The sequence below is a fragment of the Aquarana catesbeiana genome, linkage group LG03 (genome assembly GCF_042186555.1).
Source record: "Aquarana catesbeiana isolate 2022-GZ linkage group LG03, ASM4218655v1, whole genome shotgun sequence".
In the NCBI taxonomy this organism is placed as follows: Eukaryota; Metazoa; Chordata; class Amphibia; order Anura; family Ranidae; genus Aquarana; species Aquarana catesbeiana.
In genome coordinates this window covers 247,735,731-247,752,570 of record NC_133326.1, presented here as the reverse complement: position 1 = coordinate 247,752,570, position 16,840 = coordinate 247,735,731, and the positions used below count along the sequence as shown (strand labels likewise).

General features: G+C 40.1%; 1 protein-coding gene across 1 annotated transcript in view; it reads right to left on the bottom strand.

The window, feature by feature from the left end:
• IRAK4 (interleukin 1 receptor associated kinase 4) overlaps window positions 1-16,840 on the bottom strand; it is a 76,459-nt gene that overhangs the window by 21,933 nt on the left and 37,686 nt on the right. The window contains exons 9-10 of the mRNA XM_073619946.1: window positions 14,616-14,799; window positions 5,750-5,812 (exon numbers count right to left, since the gene is read on the bottom strand). Coding sequence (XP_073476047.1) covers window positions 5,750-5,812; window positions 14,616-14,799 — 247 coding nt within the window. The remainder of the gene's footprint in view (window positions 1-5,749; window positions 5,813-14,615; window positions 14,800-16,840) is intronic.

Below are 16,840 nucleotides of genomic sequence, written 5' to 3'. Positions count from 1 at the left end.
ATATATCTCTATATCTATATATATATATATCTCTATATCTATATATATATCTCTATATCTATATATATATCTCTATATCTCTATATCTCTATATCTCTATATCTCTATATCTCTATATCTCTATATCTCTATATCTATATCTCTATATATCTATATCTATATCTATATCTATATATATACACACACATATACACACACACACATACACACTCGTTTGTAGACTAACTTTCAAACAGACTAAATAATATACACTGATTTGAGTTATTTTTACCAAATATAGCAGAATATATTTTATCTACCAGAAACTACAAAAAAAAAATTTTTTTAATTTTCTGTATTTTTTCATTTATATAGGGAAAAAAAAAACAAGAAAAAAACTCAGTGGTAAATAAATACCACCAAAATAAAGCTCAATGTTGGTGAAAAAAGTATTACAAATTTAATTTGGGTACCTGTTGACCGAGCAATTGCCAATTTAATTAGCACAGTGATGAACAACAAACAATACCCTGTTCATGAAGGGGGTAAAACCTTCCAGATGAAATTTTAAATAGAGGTATGGCGCTTCCTTATAAAGTGTGTACTTGATAATAATGTGACCGATATGAACTATACCATACACAAACAGTGATAAATAATCATATAAGTGCCCCCATAACTGGTAAAATATATGTGATACGAAACGTGAAGAAGACCCTAATTAGGTACCATATACCTATAAGCCCAGGTAATTTCCAAAAAGTACCACTAGGTGTGGCTGCTGATACACTATGCAGCTAATATGATGATTCCAACATATATATATGCAAAAAATATAAAAATTAGTATAATATACCAGTGCAATCAAATCCAAAAAATTATTATTATGTACCCAAATGATCTGCAAAATGTATAATAGCTTATATGGATAGAAAAAATGTTCTGTCACAAGTACTGCATCCCAAACTGCAAATAGCAGAAAATTATATGTATATAAATATGCAAAAAAGTTGTATACCAGTGCAATCAAATCCAAAAAATATGTATCCAAATGATCTACACAATGTGTCTCAACATATTGAATAAAGAAAAAATAATAAAAAAATATTAAAAAACACAAAAAACTGTCACACGTGATACGTCCCAGATTGCAATTAGCAGATGAGAAAAAAAAAAAAAAAAAAAAAAAAAAAAAAAAGTTCCAAGAGTTTGGTGACTGTGGTGCCCTTATAGATGAAAAATCCGTGACTTCTGTGCTCCCCCTTTTGGCTCCCCACTCACCGACTCCCACTGCCCCTGCAGGGGTAACAGACACTTCAGGATCCCAATCCCGTCCTCTTGGCCGATATCCCGTGGTCACTGAGATAGGATGTCCTCTCTCCCAGGCGTTTCCAAATAGCCTCTTTGTACCACCTCCTTATACCACGTCCAAGACAGGGATCCCCAAAGAAATCAATCACATTGTGTTTGAGCAATTTCTCCTGAGCTTATAGTTCTCCGACGTCTCCCCCACCGGGTCCCGACAAGAGTCCCCGGCCGTCCACCACGTCAACAGGGGAAAAGGGGGGGTTAATCGTCCATGCGTGTCTTACAAGGAGTCACACCAAGTGGATATTTCCCAAAACTGGGGAGGAGCGTAGGGGCAAGCGAGCGAGACCTGTCTTCAGAGTATAAGTCAGTTGATCAGTCTAATGAAACAGTAGGAACTAAAAGCCTTTTACTTAGTTAACCCCCCCTTTTCCCCTGTTGACGTGGTGGACGGCCGGGGACTCTTGTCGGGACCCGGTGGGGGAGACGTCGGAGAACTATAAGCTCAGGAGAAATTGCTCAAACACAATGTGATTGATTTCTTTGGGGATCCCTGTCTTGGACGTGGTATAAGGAGGTGGTACAAAGAGGCTATTTGGAAACGCCTGGGAGAGAGGACATCCTATCTCAGTGACCACGGGATATCGGCCAAGAGGACGGGATTGGGATCCTGAAGTGTCTGTTACCCCTGCAGGGGCAGTGGGAGTCGGTGAGTGGGGAGCCAAAAGGGGGAGCACAGAAGTCACGGATTTTTCATCTATAAGGGCACCACAGTCACCAAACTCTTGGAACTTTTTTTTTTTTTTTTTTTTCTCATCTGCTAATTGCAATCTGGGACGTATCACGTGTGACAGTTTTTTGTGTTTTTTAATATTTTTTATTATTTTTTCTTTATTCAATATGTTGAGACACATTGTGTAGATCATTTGGATACATATTTTTTGGATTTGATTGCACTGGTATACAACTTTTTTGCATATTTATATACATATAATTTTCTGCTATTTGCAGTTTGGGATGCAGTACTTGTGACAGAACATTTTTTCTATCCATATAAGCTATTATACATTTTGCAGATCATTTGGGTACATAATAATAATTTTTTGGATTTGATTGCACTGGTATATTATACTAATTTTTATATTTTTTGCATATATATATGTTGGAATCATCATATTAGCTGCATAGTGTATCAGCAGCCACACCTAGTGGTACTTTTTGGAAATTACCTGGGCTTATAGGTATATGGTACCTAATTAGGGTCTTCTTCACGTTTCGTATCACATATATTTTACCAGTTATGGGGGCACTTATATGATTATTTATCACTGTTTGTGTATGGTATAGTTCATATCGATCACATTATTATCAAGTACACACTTTATAAGGAAGCGCCATACCTCTATTTAAAATTTCATATATATGTTAGTCCTCTTTGAGGGCTTAACTAAAGGTGGCAGCATACCTTTCTTTCTTATTTTCTTTTCCTTTTCCCCCTTTTTCTCTCTTTGGGGTTCTTTACCCCCTGCACCTCCTATTACTAACCCCCTTCCCCTCCCCCCTCCCCACCCCCTTGGTCTTTTTCCTCCTCCCTCTTGTTTCCATATCTTGTCCCCCTCTTTCTGTCCTAAGCGCAGAGGTTTTGTGTTTTTTGTTAAAACCTTCCAGAGGTCAAGTAGTTAAGCTAAAAGTGATTTATCTGCAAAGGAGAAGAGGCCCATTACCTTAGGATACTAGCAAAAAACTGAGGACTCATTAAGTGTTATAGAGGAGGTACCCAGGGGGCATTTTCATGACAGCTCTGCCAGTGTCCAACCACCTGAAGGTACAGGCCTATAACCGAGGGTCTATGAATACTTTGCCTGTGCCTTGCATTGTATGATTAGGATACTAGGGTATGTGAACCCTAACAATAGTCTTGTCTTATTTGGTTTCTTTTTGTCAGTTATGCATATTCTGACACTTCTTTATACATGTAAACATCAGGATTTTTTTTTTCACTAGATAATTACTTAGAACCCCAAAAACAGTATATAATTTTCTGAAAGCAAAGGCCCTAGAGAAAAAAAAATCTTGGTCGTTGCAATTTTTTATGTCACATGATATTTGTGCAGTAGTTTTTTTTAAAAATGCAATTTTTGGGGGGGGGGGGGGGGGGAATTACAATTGAATGACTGTTAGTGCACACAAACACAATATAATACCCCATTGTTTGATAAATATAAAAGATGATGTTATGCCGAGTAAATAGATACCTTACATGTCATGCTTTAAAGTTGTGCACGCCTGTGGAATGGCGACAAATTATGGTACCAAGTTTGGTTTTATCAGATGCATTTACAAGCCAGTAACGGCTTGTAAACAACAAACTGAAACCAGAAGTAACAAAATCCTTGTAGCTTCTGGTTTCATAGACCATAGAGATGATCAGGGAACAACCGTCCCTCCCTCATCTCTTTAGCCAAACCATGGAATAGGAGATCTCGGGAAAGCGGGGGAAGGCTAATTAGCCACTCGGATCGCTTTTACATTATTCAACATCGCTGGCTAAAAAAGGAAAAGATAAAGATACCAGGGTCATGACTGTTGCTGCAGTCATGACTCTGGTAGAACCGCTTAAACAAGAGGACGTATAGGTACGTCCATCTGGGGCAAGTGGTTAATTACACAATTGAAAACATTTTGTAACATCTGTTAAAGTGCATAACTGTTTAAGAACTGTTTAATTTGGCAAACATCTTATGAACTGATAATCTTCTGTGCTCTCTGCCTGTGCTGACAGTTCTTAGCCATCAGAGGACTACAGAACCATGCTCTCCTATGTTATTGACAATATCAGAGTCCTGTAGTCCTATCATATTTCTCTTGTCCTGATACGGTAGAGTAAATGAGGTTTGTCATCCTAGAACTGAAAGTGTGTTACTGACAGAATCACCACATGAAAATGAAGAAAAAAGAAAGGATGCAGCACCCACATCTAAGGACTGATATGATGCAGTATATAAAATCTGTGTTTTTGGGTTTAGATTGTTAAGAGTTTTTTTAATATAATTTTTTTATTTGATTTGCGTGTTTATTTACAGCATTGTCCCAGATCACTCCAAAGACAGCTGCCCAACTTATACTGATCAGCTGCAAAAGGAAAGGCCTTCCTATTATAGCTGAAATTGGAAACCTGGAAAGGTTCTGGCCTCTGTGGTACATGGATGACCCGATAAAAGCCAAGATTTGCACAAACTGCATGTTAGAAAATAAGTGAAAGAACCTGGCTGGTGGTATGGTACACCAAATTAGAAATTTTTAATAACCCTGAAGTGTGAGACAGGTGTAGTTTTTTTTTAATGTTTTGTTTTAACTGAAGGTATTCAAGATACCAATGAAAATATACACATTATCAAAGGTAAAACTGAATGAACTGCGATGACCAAAAACCAATGATATAAAACTCTGAGGCTGGGTTCACACTTAGTGCAAACGCAGCTCACAGCAGGTGTCCGATGTGTCCCTGTTCTCTGTTTCAGGGACGAATCAGGCCTGAATTTTGGACTTGAAACGGAGCCAAAGATGCACAGGACTCCTGTGCAATCCGCACCTCATCCCCCACAGAGATGTGTGAACCGGCTCCATTGAGAGCCGCCACACTTTCCTGTCATATGAATTGCACTATTGTGAACCCAGCCTAAAAGTTCTAAATGTACAATAATGGACTTTTCCCACCAGGAGATCTCCAACAGACTTTATCAGGGTAAATTGTAGCTAATCTGTATGTTTTTTTCCAGAATCCCACTTTTTGAAGCTGTGGATAGCCCAAAATGACTATTAGAATGCATTCATCCATTTTGTTCAATGAAACCCTCCTGAGGTCTTTCTTCCAGTTTAGAATATGAAAAAGGTTGTATACTGCTCATTTTGTGTTTTTAATAAAAGGATTTTATTGAACAAGGGAATTACCTACATTGGTTTGGAACAAGAGTTATAAAATGGTAGCTGTTTTAGCATAAAAGATAGGCAGGTATGAATATGTAGATATAATACAAAATCTCTGAGTTATACCACATTTTTGGTGGATCTGTTAAAACATAAAAGTGCATTAGTTTGTTCAGCAGGTCATATACATGCTATATACAGTATGCCTGCTGTTGTTCAGTTAGCAGTGTCCTTCTAACTATTCCAGCTCGGACACTTCTATTACAGTCATTTACTACACATTAAACAATCTCAGCCAGCAAACTCTGTAATCTGGCTTCTGCATTAGCATTGGACCAGAGAGCTCCTAAGAGTTCATCACAGAAAAATGAAATTTAAATCTCAGTTGCTAAAAGCTATAATAACTTGCCATAAACATTAAGTGCTTTCATCAAGTATTTTTTTTATTTCTAAGACCACAAAGGAACAGATTAAACTGTTTCCCTGAAAAAAATAAAGAGGAGCAATGGGATCAAATAAAATGAATAACAGTTACCAATAATGGCGGGTCTCGTTTCTCATCAAATGGCGGGAGTCCTGAGATTACTTCTAGTAATACCTATGAATATTAGCAATTATTAATGTTAACACATTTGATTTATTTTACAGTTCATTCATTAAAGTCTTATCTAAACTAACAAAGTAAATATGTGCTTTTCCCAAATAGGCAAAGTAACAGGTTCTGTTTAATACTTGTGCTTGCAGCTGCGCTGCACTATTTAATGCCTGCTTTGAAAGTATACCTAAAGGCACCACTTTTTTAAACGTTTTGGACAGAATAGAGGAGGGTTAAAACCACTGTCAGGGTTTTTTTATGCCATCTGTGTCTCATTAGGGAAATTTCCTTTAATTTTCTGTCCTGTAGACACAAAAGGAAGAATCACCCTAAGCCCTCGTTCACATTGGAGCGACTTGTCATGGGATTTGACAGGTAAAAGTTGCATGGTAAGTCACACCCTATTGCACTGTTCAAATCAGTGCGATGCAGACTTGGCGGAGCCGCATCAATTTGAAAAAATAGTTCTTGGACTACTTTTGCCAATTTCAGGTGCAACTTGCATAGACATCTGTGCATGAAGCCACACAGATTTCTTCCAAGTTGCACTGACATGTGGCATTGAAATTGTGCCATTTCAGATTAAGTCGCACAATTTCAAAGCCACAGTGAATGTGAATGATGGCTAAAGGGGAACACAGACAGCAATTAAAACATGGCAGTGGTAATATTCCCTCACCACTCTATCCAAAGCTAAAAAATCCCTTTATACTTTATTTCAGCTTGAGGCTAGGTTAACAGCTATGCGAATTGGATGCGGCTTACACCGCATCCAATTCGCATGACATTTTAAAATATATTCATTTGAAAGAGGCTGGTTCACATATGTGCGTTGCATTCGCACTCCGCATTGCCCAAAAACCGTGTGCGTTTTCTGGGCATTGCGGTGCGAATTGAAAGCACATTATCTTCTATGGGAATGCATCTGATTTACAGATGCATTCCGTTGTGAACAGGATAAAATCCTGATGTAAACCTGACCTGATCAAAAACTGAAGTGAAACGCTGAACAACTACTTTGTCAATTAGCTGTGAAAACAGAGCTTCAATTCACACCCCACATGTGTGAACCCAGCCTTAGTCTTTCTAATTAGGTCACACGCTTGTTACAATCTACATACCCCGATCAAATCTCATGCTTATCTTTGCTTTTGTGGTTATTCTCTCAGTACAATATAATGAATTTATCTTGTTGGATCATTCAAGGAAAGGATCAAACATATAGAAAAATGTTCACATTCAAAGATTAGATTGTTAAACGTGGTGTTATACAGTTGTGTGCAAAAGTTTGCATACCCCTGGAGAATTGGTAATATGCAGTATGTACCATTTTCAGTAAGTAGGCAAAACACATTTCTTTTATTTCTTAGGGCCCATTCACATGGGCAAACTGTCAGTTTTTCAGGCAGACCCGATTGGGCCCTCCAGTCTCCTCTATGGAGCAGCAGGTGTCAATGGACAACCACCGACATCCAATCCTGTCTGCTAAAAACAGACAGATGGGGGATCTGTTCCCCATCTGCCTGGCGGATTGGATGGTAGTCGGGTGTTAACGGACAGGTGGTCCGTTTACATCCAACCGCCCAGAGGAGAGTGAGCTGTGTCTATGTTGGCTCTGCATAAGCAGAGCGGAAACTTCTTAGCCATCCTCCTGCTTAGAGGGGATCAGCGGACAGGTTCCCCCGCTGCCCATTCGTGGGCATTGCTGCCCATTTGTCTTGGCAAAATGCCTCCAGGTCATGCAAAGCCTTTGGTCTTCTTGCATGAACTGCACGCTTGATGATATTAAGGTCAGGAGATTGATGGCCACTCCAGAACTTTCACATTTTTCTGCTGCAATCACTGGAAGGTCAACTTGGCCTTGTGCTTTGGGTCATTGTCTTGTTGGCAAGTTCAAGAGCATCCCATGCTCAGCTTTCATGCAGAAGAATGCAAATTGTCTGCCAGTATTTTCTGATAATGCTTCATTCATCTTGTCATCAATTTTCACAAGATTCCCCATACCTTTAGAGCTCACATGCCTCAAAAACATCAGTGAGCCACCACCATGCTGCAAAGTGGAGATGGTATTGGTGTGGCTAGATTAAATTGCTGAAAAAAAATTATTCACAGCCCAGCAATTAAAGAAAACCTGCTGTGCATTTTAGGGAGCAGGAAACAGCAGGGGAAGATATATCACACACAACAGCTTATACATCCTAAATCACAGCCCCTTGCTGCTACATAAAGTGATACTAAACAGAGAAGTGTTAATTGCTATAATTTATTCGTTTAAAAATCATATATTATTATTATTTTCTTTTTTTCAATCCTCGAAGTGCCTTATTCCTGCAGCGCTGTTGCGTAGTTACAGGAATTTTCCCTGTTCTTTGGCATCTGCAGGGAAAGATCTTTAGGAGGGGATTCTATTATTGATAGTATAGGAAAGGTTTCCGCGCTCACGGACCGAGGCTTGCAGCCCCCCTTTTTACGCACCCTCAAAGGGGTGAGATATGTTAAAGGGAGTTTATAGATAGGGGTAAGTGGCGCTACCTGTGTTGGATACCTAGTTGGATAATTAATCTCTACTGGGTGCGTAAGGCGGAGCTACGTACCTACGTCACACGCGGAAGTCGGAGAGAGTGTGGAGCGCAGCTGAGGCGCACGCCGCTCGGCTGTCAGCTTGCATCCATGAGCTTCTCTCCAGGCTTGACCTCCCATTACGCAGTGTGATAATCCGACTCCTTTAGGAGTACGATTTTTTTAACATTTTATATTACTTTTATTTATTTTGATTACTGTCATTCAGTATTTTTTAATAAAATTTAATTACGTTATCACACTATGGGAGCCCTGTCTCTTTTATATGAGGGGAACCCGGAGTTCTGAAGGATATACTGGATTTGGAGTGGAAGCCCCCAGGGACAACTCCACTGGAACCCTAGACGCCATCGAGTGCTGGAGAGTATATGCCGATTACCCCTGTAGGGGTGTATGGAGCTGGTGAGTGGGGACCCTTGAGGGGGAGCACCGGAGTCACTGGATATCAAGTGTCGCTGTCACAAAAGTCACCTTACACAGAATATTTGAATTTGGTGGAATTATATGGAACTTTTTAAGCTGGGACTTTCACAATTAATGAATTTTTTCATTTGTTTATTTTTCATAATACATCTTTTACATCTAATGTGGTTCTAAATAATTATTCTCACAATTTTTTTACACTTTTTTCTTATTACTATGGTGTTTTTTAACGCTGATGAACTGTGTTTAGGCTGTATGTAGCTGCCCAGCTGTTTGCTGGGGAGATAATGTGGTAACACGTATATCAGATGTTATATAATATTAATAATTGTAAATAGATTGATGGTTAATGATCACATTAGTTGGAAGGAGGATTTTTTTTTATTTATTCATTTAATCCCCTCAACGCATGTAGGGGGGACGTTTACCAGATTACTTATACATTTTTGATCAATTGTCACTGATGTGGGTGTACCTAAACCTTTTTGCACAATAAGGATTTATTTGTTTGTACACACTGGCACGGGACATTAATCCCAATTGGCACATATTTATTTTATAATTTATTTTTACCTTTATTTTGAGTAGAGTGCACATTTGCGCACCCAGTAGAGATTAATTATCCAACTAGGTATCCAACACAGGTAGCGCCACTTACCCCTATCTATAAACTCGCTTTAGGAGGGGATTCTATTACTCTGCTGATGTATGCTCTCTACAGTGTTATCTCATCTCCAAAAAATAAAATGAAGTATATCCTCAAAAAATTCTCAAAATATTCAGTTAGAACCCAACTAATAAGTATTAATCATTATTAATGAAACAGTTAATGTCCAGTTCGATGTTTAACCTCTCCAAGCAGGGAGGACCCTGTCCACACTCCAAAATTGGAGAGCAGAGGGGTCTTTTGCATGATAACGCCTGTAGTGTTCTGAGACACTATGATATTTATATCCTTTTATATACTGGTTATGTGTTCACCTACTCTCATTTTCAGAGTTCTTTATATATGTCCAATATAAATCAGCATGGGCAGACTAATGCATATACGACATGAGTAGCATCGCATGTTATGAGGTCAGTGATCCCATACGCTCTACCTGTAGGGTTTGAATAAAATGTGGATCGTTTCTTTACATTGTTTTTTGCAAACTGACATGCTCTACATTTCCTGCAGGCTACAAAACCCTTTCGACCCCGACAGAAAGATAGTTTGGATGGAGGATCTAAAATTTTTTGAACTACATTGTCACCAAAATTAGGAGCCCTCCTATAAATAAAGGAGGGTTTTTTGGGGATTACAGATTTTAATACCTTATACATCCTGAGAATATGCTCTCAATTTCCTTATATTGGCAATTAAAATCTTAAATTAAAACACCACTGCTTATCATCATCTTTATCAATATGGATCTTATTCTCCAAGCATTGGTCCCTGGGGATAGCCAATGTCCTCTGGATCTCTTGATCTATCTGTACCTCTGAAATCTCTTCTGTATAAATCTCCTTTTTATGGTATCGGATTGTTCCAGAAACTCACCATCAAAAGGTGCAGTTCCTTCTGATACGCATTCGCTGACCTCGTGGAATGTTGTGCAACCACATAGGATGATGGCCACTTCTAATTGATAGATAGCTATTTCTATCTGCAGTTTTAAAATAAACTCATGTCGTATATGCATTAGTCTGCCCATACGAATTGATGTATATCAAAACGTACAAAAAGAACTCTGAAAATAAGAGTAGGTGAACACATAACCAATATATTAAAAGGATATAAATATCATAGTGTCTCGGAACACCAGAGGCGTTATCATGCAAAAGACCCCTCTTCTCTCTAATTTTGGGGTGTGAATATGGTCCTCCCTGCTTGGAGAGGCTCTAATAGAGTTAGAGACCTCTCCAGAAGGGAAACAAAGTGATTAATTTATTACAGATGATGAGCCCTGAGGGGTTAAGCATCAAACTGGACATTAACGGTTTCATTAGTGATTATTGATTAATACTTTGTCGGGTTCTAACTGAATATTTTGAAAATTTTTTGAGGATATACCTTTTTTTAGTTTTTAATCTTTAATATAAAATATTTGTAGATTATATTTACCATTATTTAATTTTATATATTGCATGCTGGAGACTTTAGAATTGGAGAGACTATAATGCCCCGTACACACGGTCGGATTTTCCGACGGAAAATGTGTGATAGGACCTTGTTGTCGGAAATTCTGACCGCGTGTGGGCTCCATCACACATTTTCCATCGGATTTTCCGACACACAAAGTTTGAGAGCAGGCTATAAAATTTTCCGACAACAAAATCCGTTGTCAGAATTTCGGATCGTGTGTACACAAATCCGACGCACAAAATGCCACGCATGCTCAGAATAAATAGAGATGAAAGCTATTGGCTACTGACCCGTTTATAGTCCGGATGTACGTGTTTTACGTCACCGCGTTCAGAATGATCGGATTTTCCGACAACTTTGTGTGACCGTGTGTATGCAAGACAAGTTTGAGCCAACATCCGTCTGAAAAAATCCATGGATTTTGTTGTCGGAATTTCCAATCAATGTCCGACCGTGTGTACAGGGCATTAGTCTCTTCCTGCAGGATATAATGGTTATTTTTTAATTTACCACATGATCAGTGGTGTCTAATCACAGCTGATAACAGTATAAATAGGAAGAGCCACTCGCACGGACAGGCATGAGGAGAGGAGAGCCGATCGGCTGCTCTCCTGACTGGGGGGGTCTTGTGCTGATGATCAGTGCATTGATTATCAGTGCAGACCCATCGAGGATGCCCACCCAGGACCACCATTCTGTGCCCATCAGTGATGTCTGCCAGTCCTGATCAGTGCTGCCTAACAGTGCCATCTATCAGTGCCCATCAGTGCTGCATCATCAGTGCCACCTCATTAGTGCCCCTTAGTGCAGCCTCATCAGTGCCCATCAGTGAAGGAGAAAACTTACTTATTTACAAAGTTTTTAAACAGAAACAAAGAAAAAAACATTTTTTTCTCAAAATGTTTTCTTTTTTATTTGTAGTGCAAAAAATAAAAACCCCAGTGGAGATCAAATACCACCAAAAGAAAGCTCTATTTGTGGGGAAAAAAATTATAAACATTTTGTTTGGGTACAGTGTTGTATGACCGCACAATTATCATTCAAAATGCAACAGCGATGAAGGCTGAAAATTGGTCTGGGCGGGGAGGGGGGTGGAGTGCCTGGTATTGAAGTGGTTAAGGTGTTTTTACACTATTGGAGGCTCTGTCTCAATTTCTATCCCCACATGTGGAGAGTGTCTTTATTAATCTGGATGGAGATTGGTGTGTATAAGCAGCTCTTCAATAACATCTAAGGCGATATTTGCTAGACAGGAGAGTGAAAACAGTATCTGGTGAGCTTTATTCTTAAGGGAGTGGAATTGGCACACATCACTTTGGTGAAGGATTTTGGTGGATCGACGAGATTTTGTTTTACTATTTTTTCATCACTTTAAGTTGGACTGTTTTACTGTATCATATTAATTTGCATATGTTGGAGCATATATATTTTTTGGATAAGCCATATGGACACTTTTTTATTATGTATGGGTGTTTTATGTTGATCATTTCACAATGCTTATATTTAGGAGATTTGTATAATAATTTGTGAGCTACTGTGGAATTATTTGTTTTACCTCATTTGCATGTGTGACTCTATAGTCATGTCAGCTACACTAATGAGAAAAAGGAGGAAATTAAAAGCTTAGAAGGGAACTGAAATTGAGCATGCTCTGTAGAGGACACCGGCTGGTCTACACAATCTCAGGATGCAGTGGGGACACAGAGAAGAGGAGGAGGGAGGGACAGCTGAAGGCAGGATCAACCAGATATATTTCACTCTACACAAAACAAATGCTTCAGTGGCTTTGTGAGAATGAACACTCTGTTAAGCCTGGTTCACACCTATGCAGGTGCATTTTGTGTTTTTCAATACACGTTTTTGATCCATTGAAGTCTATGGAACCAAAAACACAACCTGTTGGTCCCTGGCCCTTTCCATAAAATGCACAGATGTGAATGTGACCCACAGAAAACCATGTTGAATGGACTGTAGTGTGTTTCTCCAAAACTCAAAATGCAATAAAACATGCGAAGGTGTAAATTAGGCCTTATATAGCATGTATTGAGAGTTTTTCATAGTCTGGGTTTAATGACACTTTAAGTTGCCATATTTCCTATGTCAATTACAGGGAACATCCTAATGCCCCGTACACACGGTCGGATTTTCCGATGGAAAATGTCCGATCGGAGCGTGTTGTCGGAAATTCCGAGCGCGTGTGGGCTCCATCGGACATTTTCCATCAGATTTTCCGACACACAAAGTTGGAGAGCAGGAGATAAAATTTTCCGACAACAAAATCCGTTGTCGGAAATTCCGATCGTGTGTACACAAATCCGACGGACAAAGTGCCACGCATGCTCAGAATACATAAAGAGATGAAAGCTATTGGCCACTGCCCCGTTTATAGTCCCGACGTATGTGTTTTACGTCACCGCGTTTAGAACGATCGGATTTTCCGACAACTTTGTGCGACCGTGTGTATGCAAGACAAGTTTGAGCCAACATCCGTCGGAAAAAATCCTAGGATTTTGTTGTCGGAATGTCCGAACAAAGTCCGACCGTGTGTACGCCCTATAAGAGTCAGTGCTCTTTGATGCTATGGGCAGAACAAGCAGACAAAATATAGCAGTCAAAAGGTATTGTTCAAATAAAATGCTAAAGCAGGAGGGGTGCAGTAATGGGCCGCCTTCAACCCAAAGAGCCGGTTCACACGGGGGCGACTTGTCAGGCGACCTAGCCGCCTGACAAGTCGCCTCCCGTTCTGTACAATGGAACCGTTCTAATCGGAGCGACGCAAGTCGCTCCGACTTAGAAGAAAGGTTCCTGTACTACTTTGGGGGCGACTTGCATAGACTTCTATACAGAAGTCGTCTTGCAAGTCGCCGCGGCAGTCGTGTGCAGGTCGCCTCGGTGAGGCGACCTGCAAGTCGTGCCGCTTCTAATGTGAACCGGCGCTAACTATTGCTTGCAAGAGCAGACCTCAGCACTGTTATTATCAAATTTGTAGTTAATCTCTAACACTTATCTATAGATTTTGATGCTACACAGAGATGAAGCAAATCCCCCAGCATAAAGGGGGGGGGGGACTGGCCATCTTCCTGAATTGTTTGGTGTAGGCATAGGCTGTCAGAAGGGACTTATGCAGATAGCTGAGGAATGGCAGAGTAGGCAGAAACCACACTAGGTGCTTTGGATAGAAACACATACATGCTATAGAAGTATATGCTTTGTTCATTTTTCATTTCAGAGGTTGACAACTACTTTGAGCCTAGGTTCACTGTAGCAATGCAGGAACCAGCGTGATTACGGCGCCAGTTCCCGCATCGCATCTCTCCCGCAGGCAGCTCACACTGTGCGCTGCGGGTATCAATACAATGTTAATGACACCCCCAAATCGGTTCACAGATCGCAGTGTGAAATTGCACAGGAATCAGATCACATGGGTGAGAACACCCATGCGATCTATTTCCAGTACGGAAAAAAAAAAAAAGGCCCTGCACTATTGTCCTGCAAATCCAATGCGAGTTCAGCCATACAACTGTATGGATGAACTCACATTGCACAGACATCGCATGCGATCGGCATTGCAGTGTGGGTGCGAATCACATGCGATGTCTGTATTCGCACAGGTGTGAACCCAGGCTGATTTAATGCACAGAGTAAGCTATGCCATCTAATTTTTAGAATGTTACTTACCACGCCAAAACTAAATATATCAGACTTTATAGTGACCTCTCCTCGCAGGGCTTCTGGGGCCATGTAAGCTGTAGTACCGACAATTCTTTCCGTCATCATAGTACGGGCATGTTGCCCAGTCGCTCTTGCAAGCCCAAAATCTGATATTTTGGCGGTAAAATAAGCATCTAGAAGAATATTTGCACTAGGTAAAAAGAAAAAATATATATATTTAATAATCCATGATATAGGCACCTCCAACAAATGTCTTTCAGTGAAAGAAGTTAATTGCAATGTGTGTCAGTAAGTAAACAGTAAGTTAGCTGATGACCATTCCCTATACCACATCATACCCTCCTGGGGCCTATTAAACATGAACACAATATCACTAAGGAAGAACTCAAGTAGGCAGAATAAAAATGTTTCAAGATCATGCTCTGATAGGAATTGTTGAGAGAAATTTACCAGCTGCTGATATCCCTAAAGTTAGACCACAAAATCCTAATTAACAAGAATTCAACTACAGGTTAGTCTAATGCCGCGTACACACGGTCGGACTTTTCGTCTACAAAAGTCCGACAGCCTGTCCGACAGACTTCCGGCGGACTTCCGGCGGACTTTCGGCGGACTTGCAGCAGACTTTCTAACGAACGGACTTGCCTACACACGACCACACAAAAGTCCGACGGATTCGTACGTGATGACGTACACCGGACTAAAATAAGGAAGTTCATAGCCAGTAGCCAATAGCTGCCCTAGCATGGGTTTTTGTCCGTCGGACTAGCACACAGACGAGCGGATTTCGGGGTCCGTCGTAGTTACGACGTAAAGATTTGAAGCATGTTTCAAATCTAAAGTCCGTCGGATTTGAGGCTGAAAAAGTCTGCTGAAAGTCCGGAGAAGCCCACACACGATCGGATTACCAGCCAGCTTTAGTCCGTCAGCGTCCGTTGGACTTTTGTAGATGAAAAGTCCGACCGTGTGTACGCGGCATAATTATTCATTAAACAGGTGTCCAGCAGACAGTTTATTATAAAAGGATGTTACTTAGCAAATAAAACCCCTTCCCATTTCATGCTGTCAGCAATTACACCACATGAAAGAGAAATGTCAAAAGGTGAAGGCTACAAGAGGATCAGCAAAGCATCACTTATCAGCCAGAATACTGTAGCAATTTACAAAATTGCTAATACAAAATTTTAACAAAGATGGAACTTCGACCATCTCACAGAGACATCCACGGAAGTTAACACCTCGACAGAAGCTTCTTCTAATGAGAAGTGTTGAAGAAATTTGCCATGCAAGTTCACCACAGTTAGCTATAGAAGTAGAAAGCCAAACAGGTGTGATCGTTTCCTGTGACACAATACGGCATACACTGCAGACGAATGGCATGCATGGGTCGTCCATTAAGGAAGCCTCCCCTAAAGCCCATGCACATAAAATCCCGCCTAGAATTTGCCAGGGTTCATGCTGAAAAAGAAAACTACTGGGACTCTGTACTATGGAGTGATGAGACCAAGATAATTGTTTTGGAACTGATGGCTTCAAAACTGTATGGCGTTGCAAAGGTGAGGCGTACAAAGAAAAATGCATGGTGCCTACAGTGAAACATGGTGGTGGTGGTGTCCTTCTGTGGGGGCAGCATGAGTGATGCTGGCATAGAGGAATTGCATTTCATTGATGGCATCATGAATTCACAGATGTACTGCTCTATATTGAAAGAAAAGATGCTACCATCACTCCGTGTCATTGGTTGCTGTGCACCTTTTCAACATGACAATTATCCAAAACACACATCTAAGGCCACTGTTGCGTTTCTGAAGAACAGGGTGAAAGTGATTTAGTGGCCGAGTATGTATCCTGATCTGAACCCAATCAAACACCTATGGGAAATTCTGAAGAGACATTTTGAGCATCACTCTCCATCTAGCATCCAGGCTCTAAAAGAAGTTGTTCTTGAATGGAAAAAGATAGATGTTGCAATAAGTCGCCAACTTGCTTATTCCATGCCTAGAAGACTTGGTGCTGTGCTTACAAATCATGGAGGTCACACAAAATACTAGCAGTAGTTTTTGTTTTGGGGTGTATTCATTTTTGCATCAACTAGTTTGAGTAAAACTGAAGATTCTGTAATCGAAGTTATATTAATAAAGTGGTTGTAAAGGCAGGTTTTTTTATCTTTATGCATTAAGAAAAAAAACCTTCTGTGTGCAGCAGCCCCCCTAACACTTACCTGAGCCCCA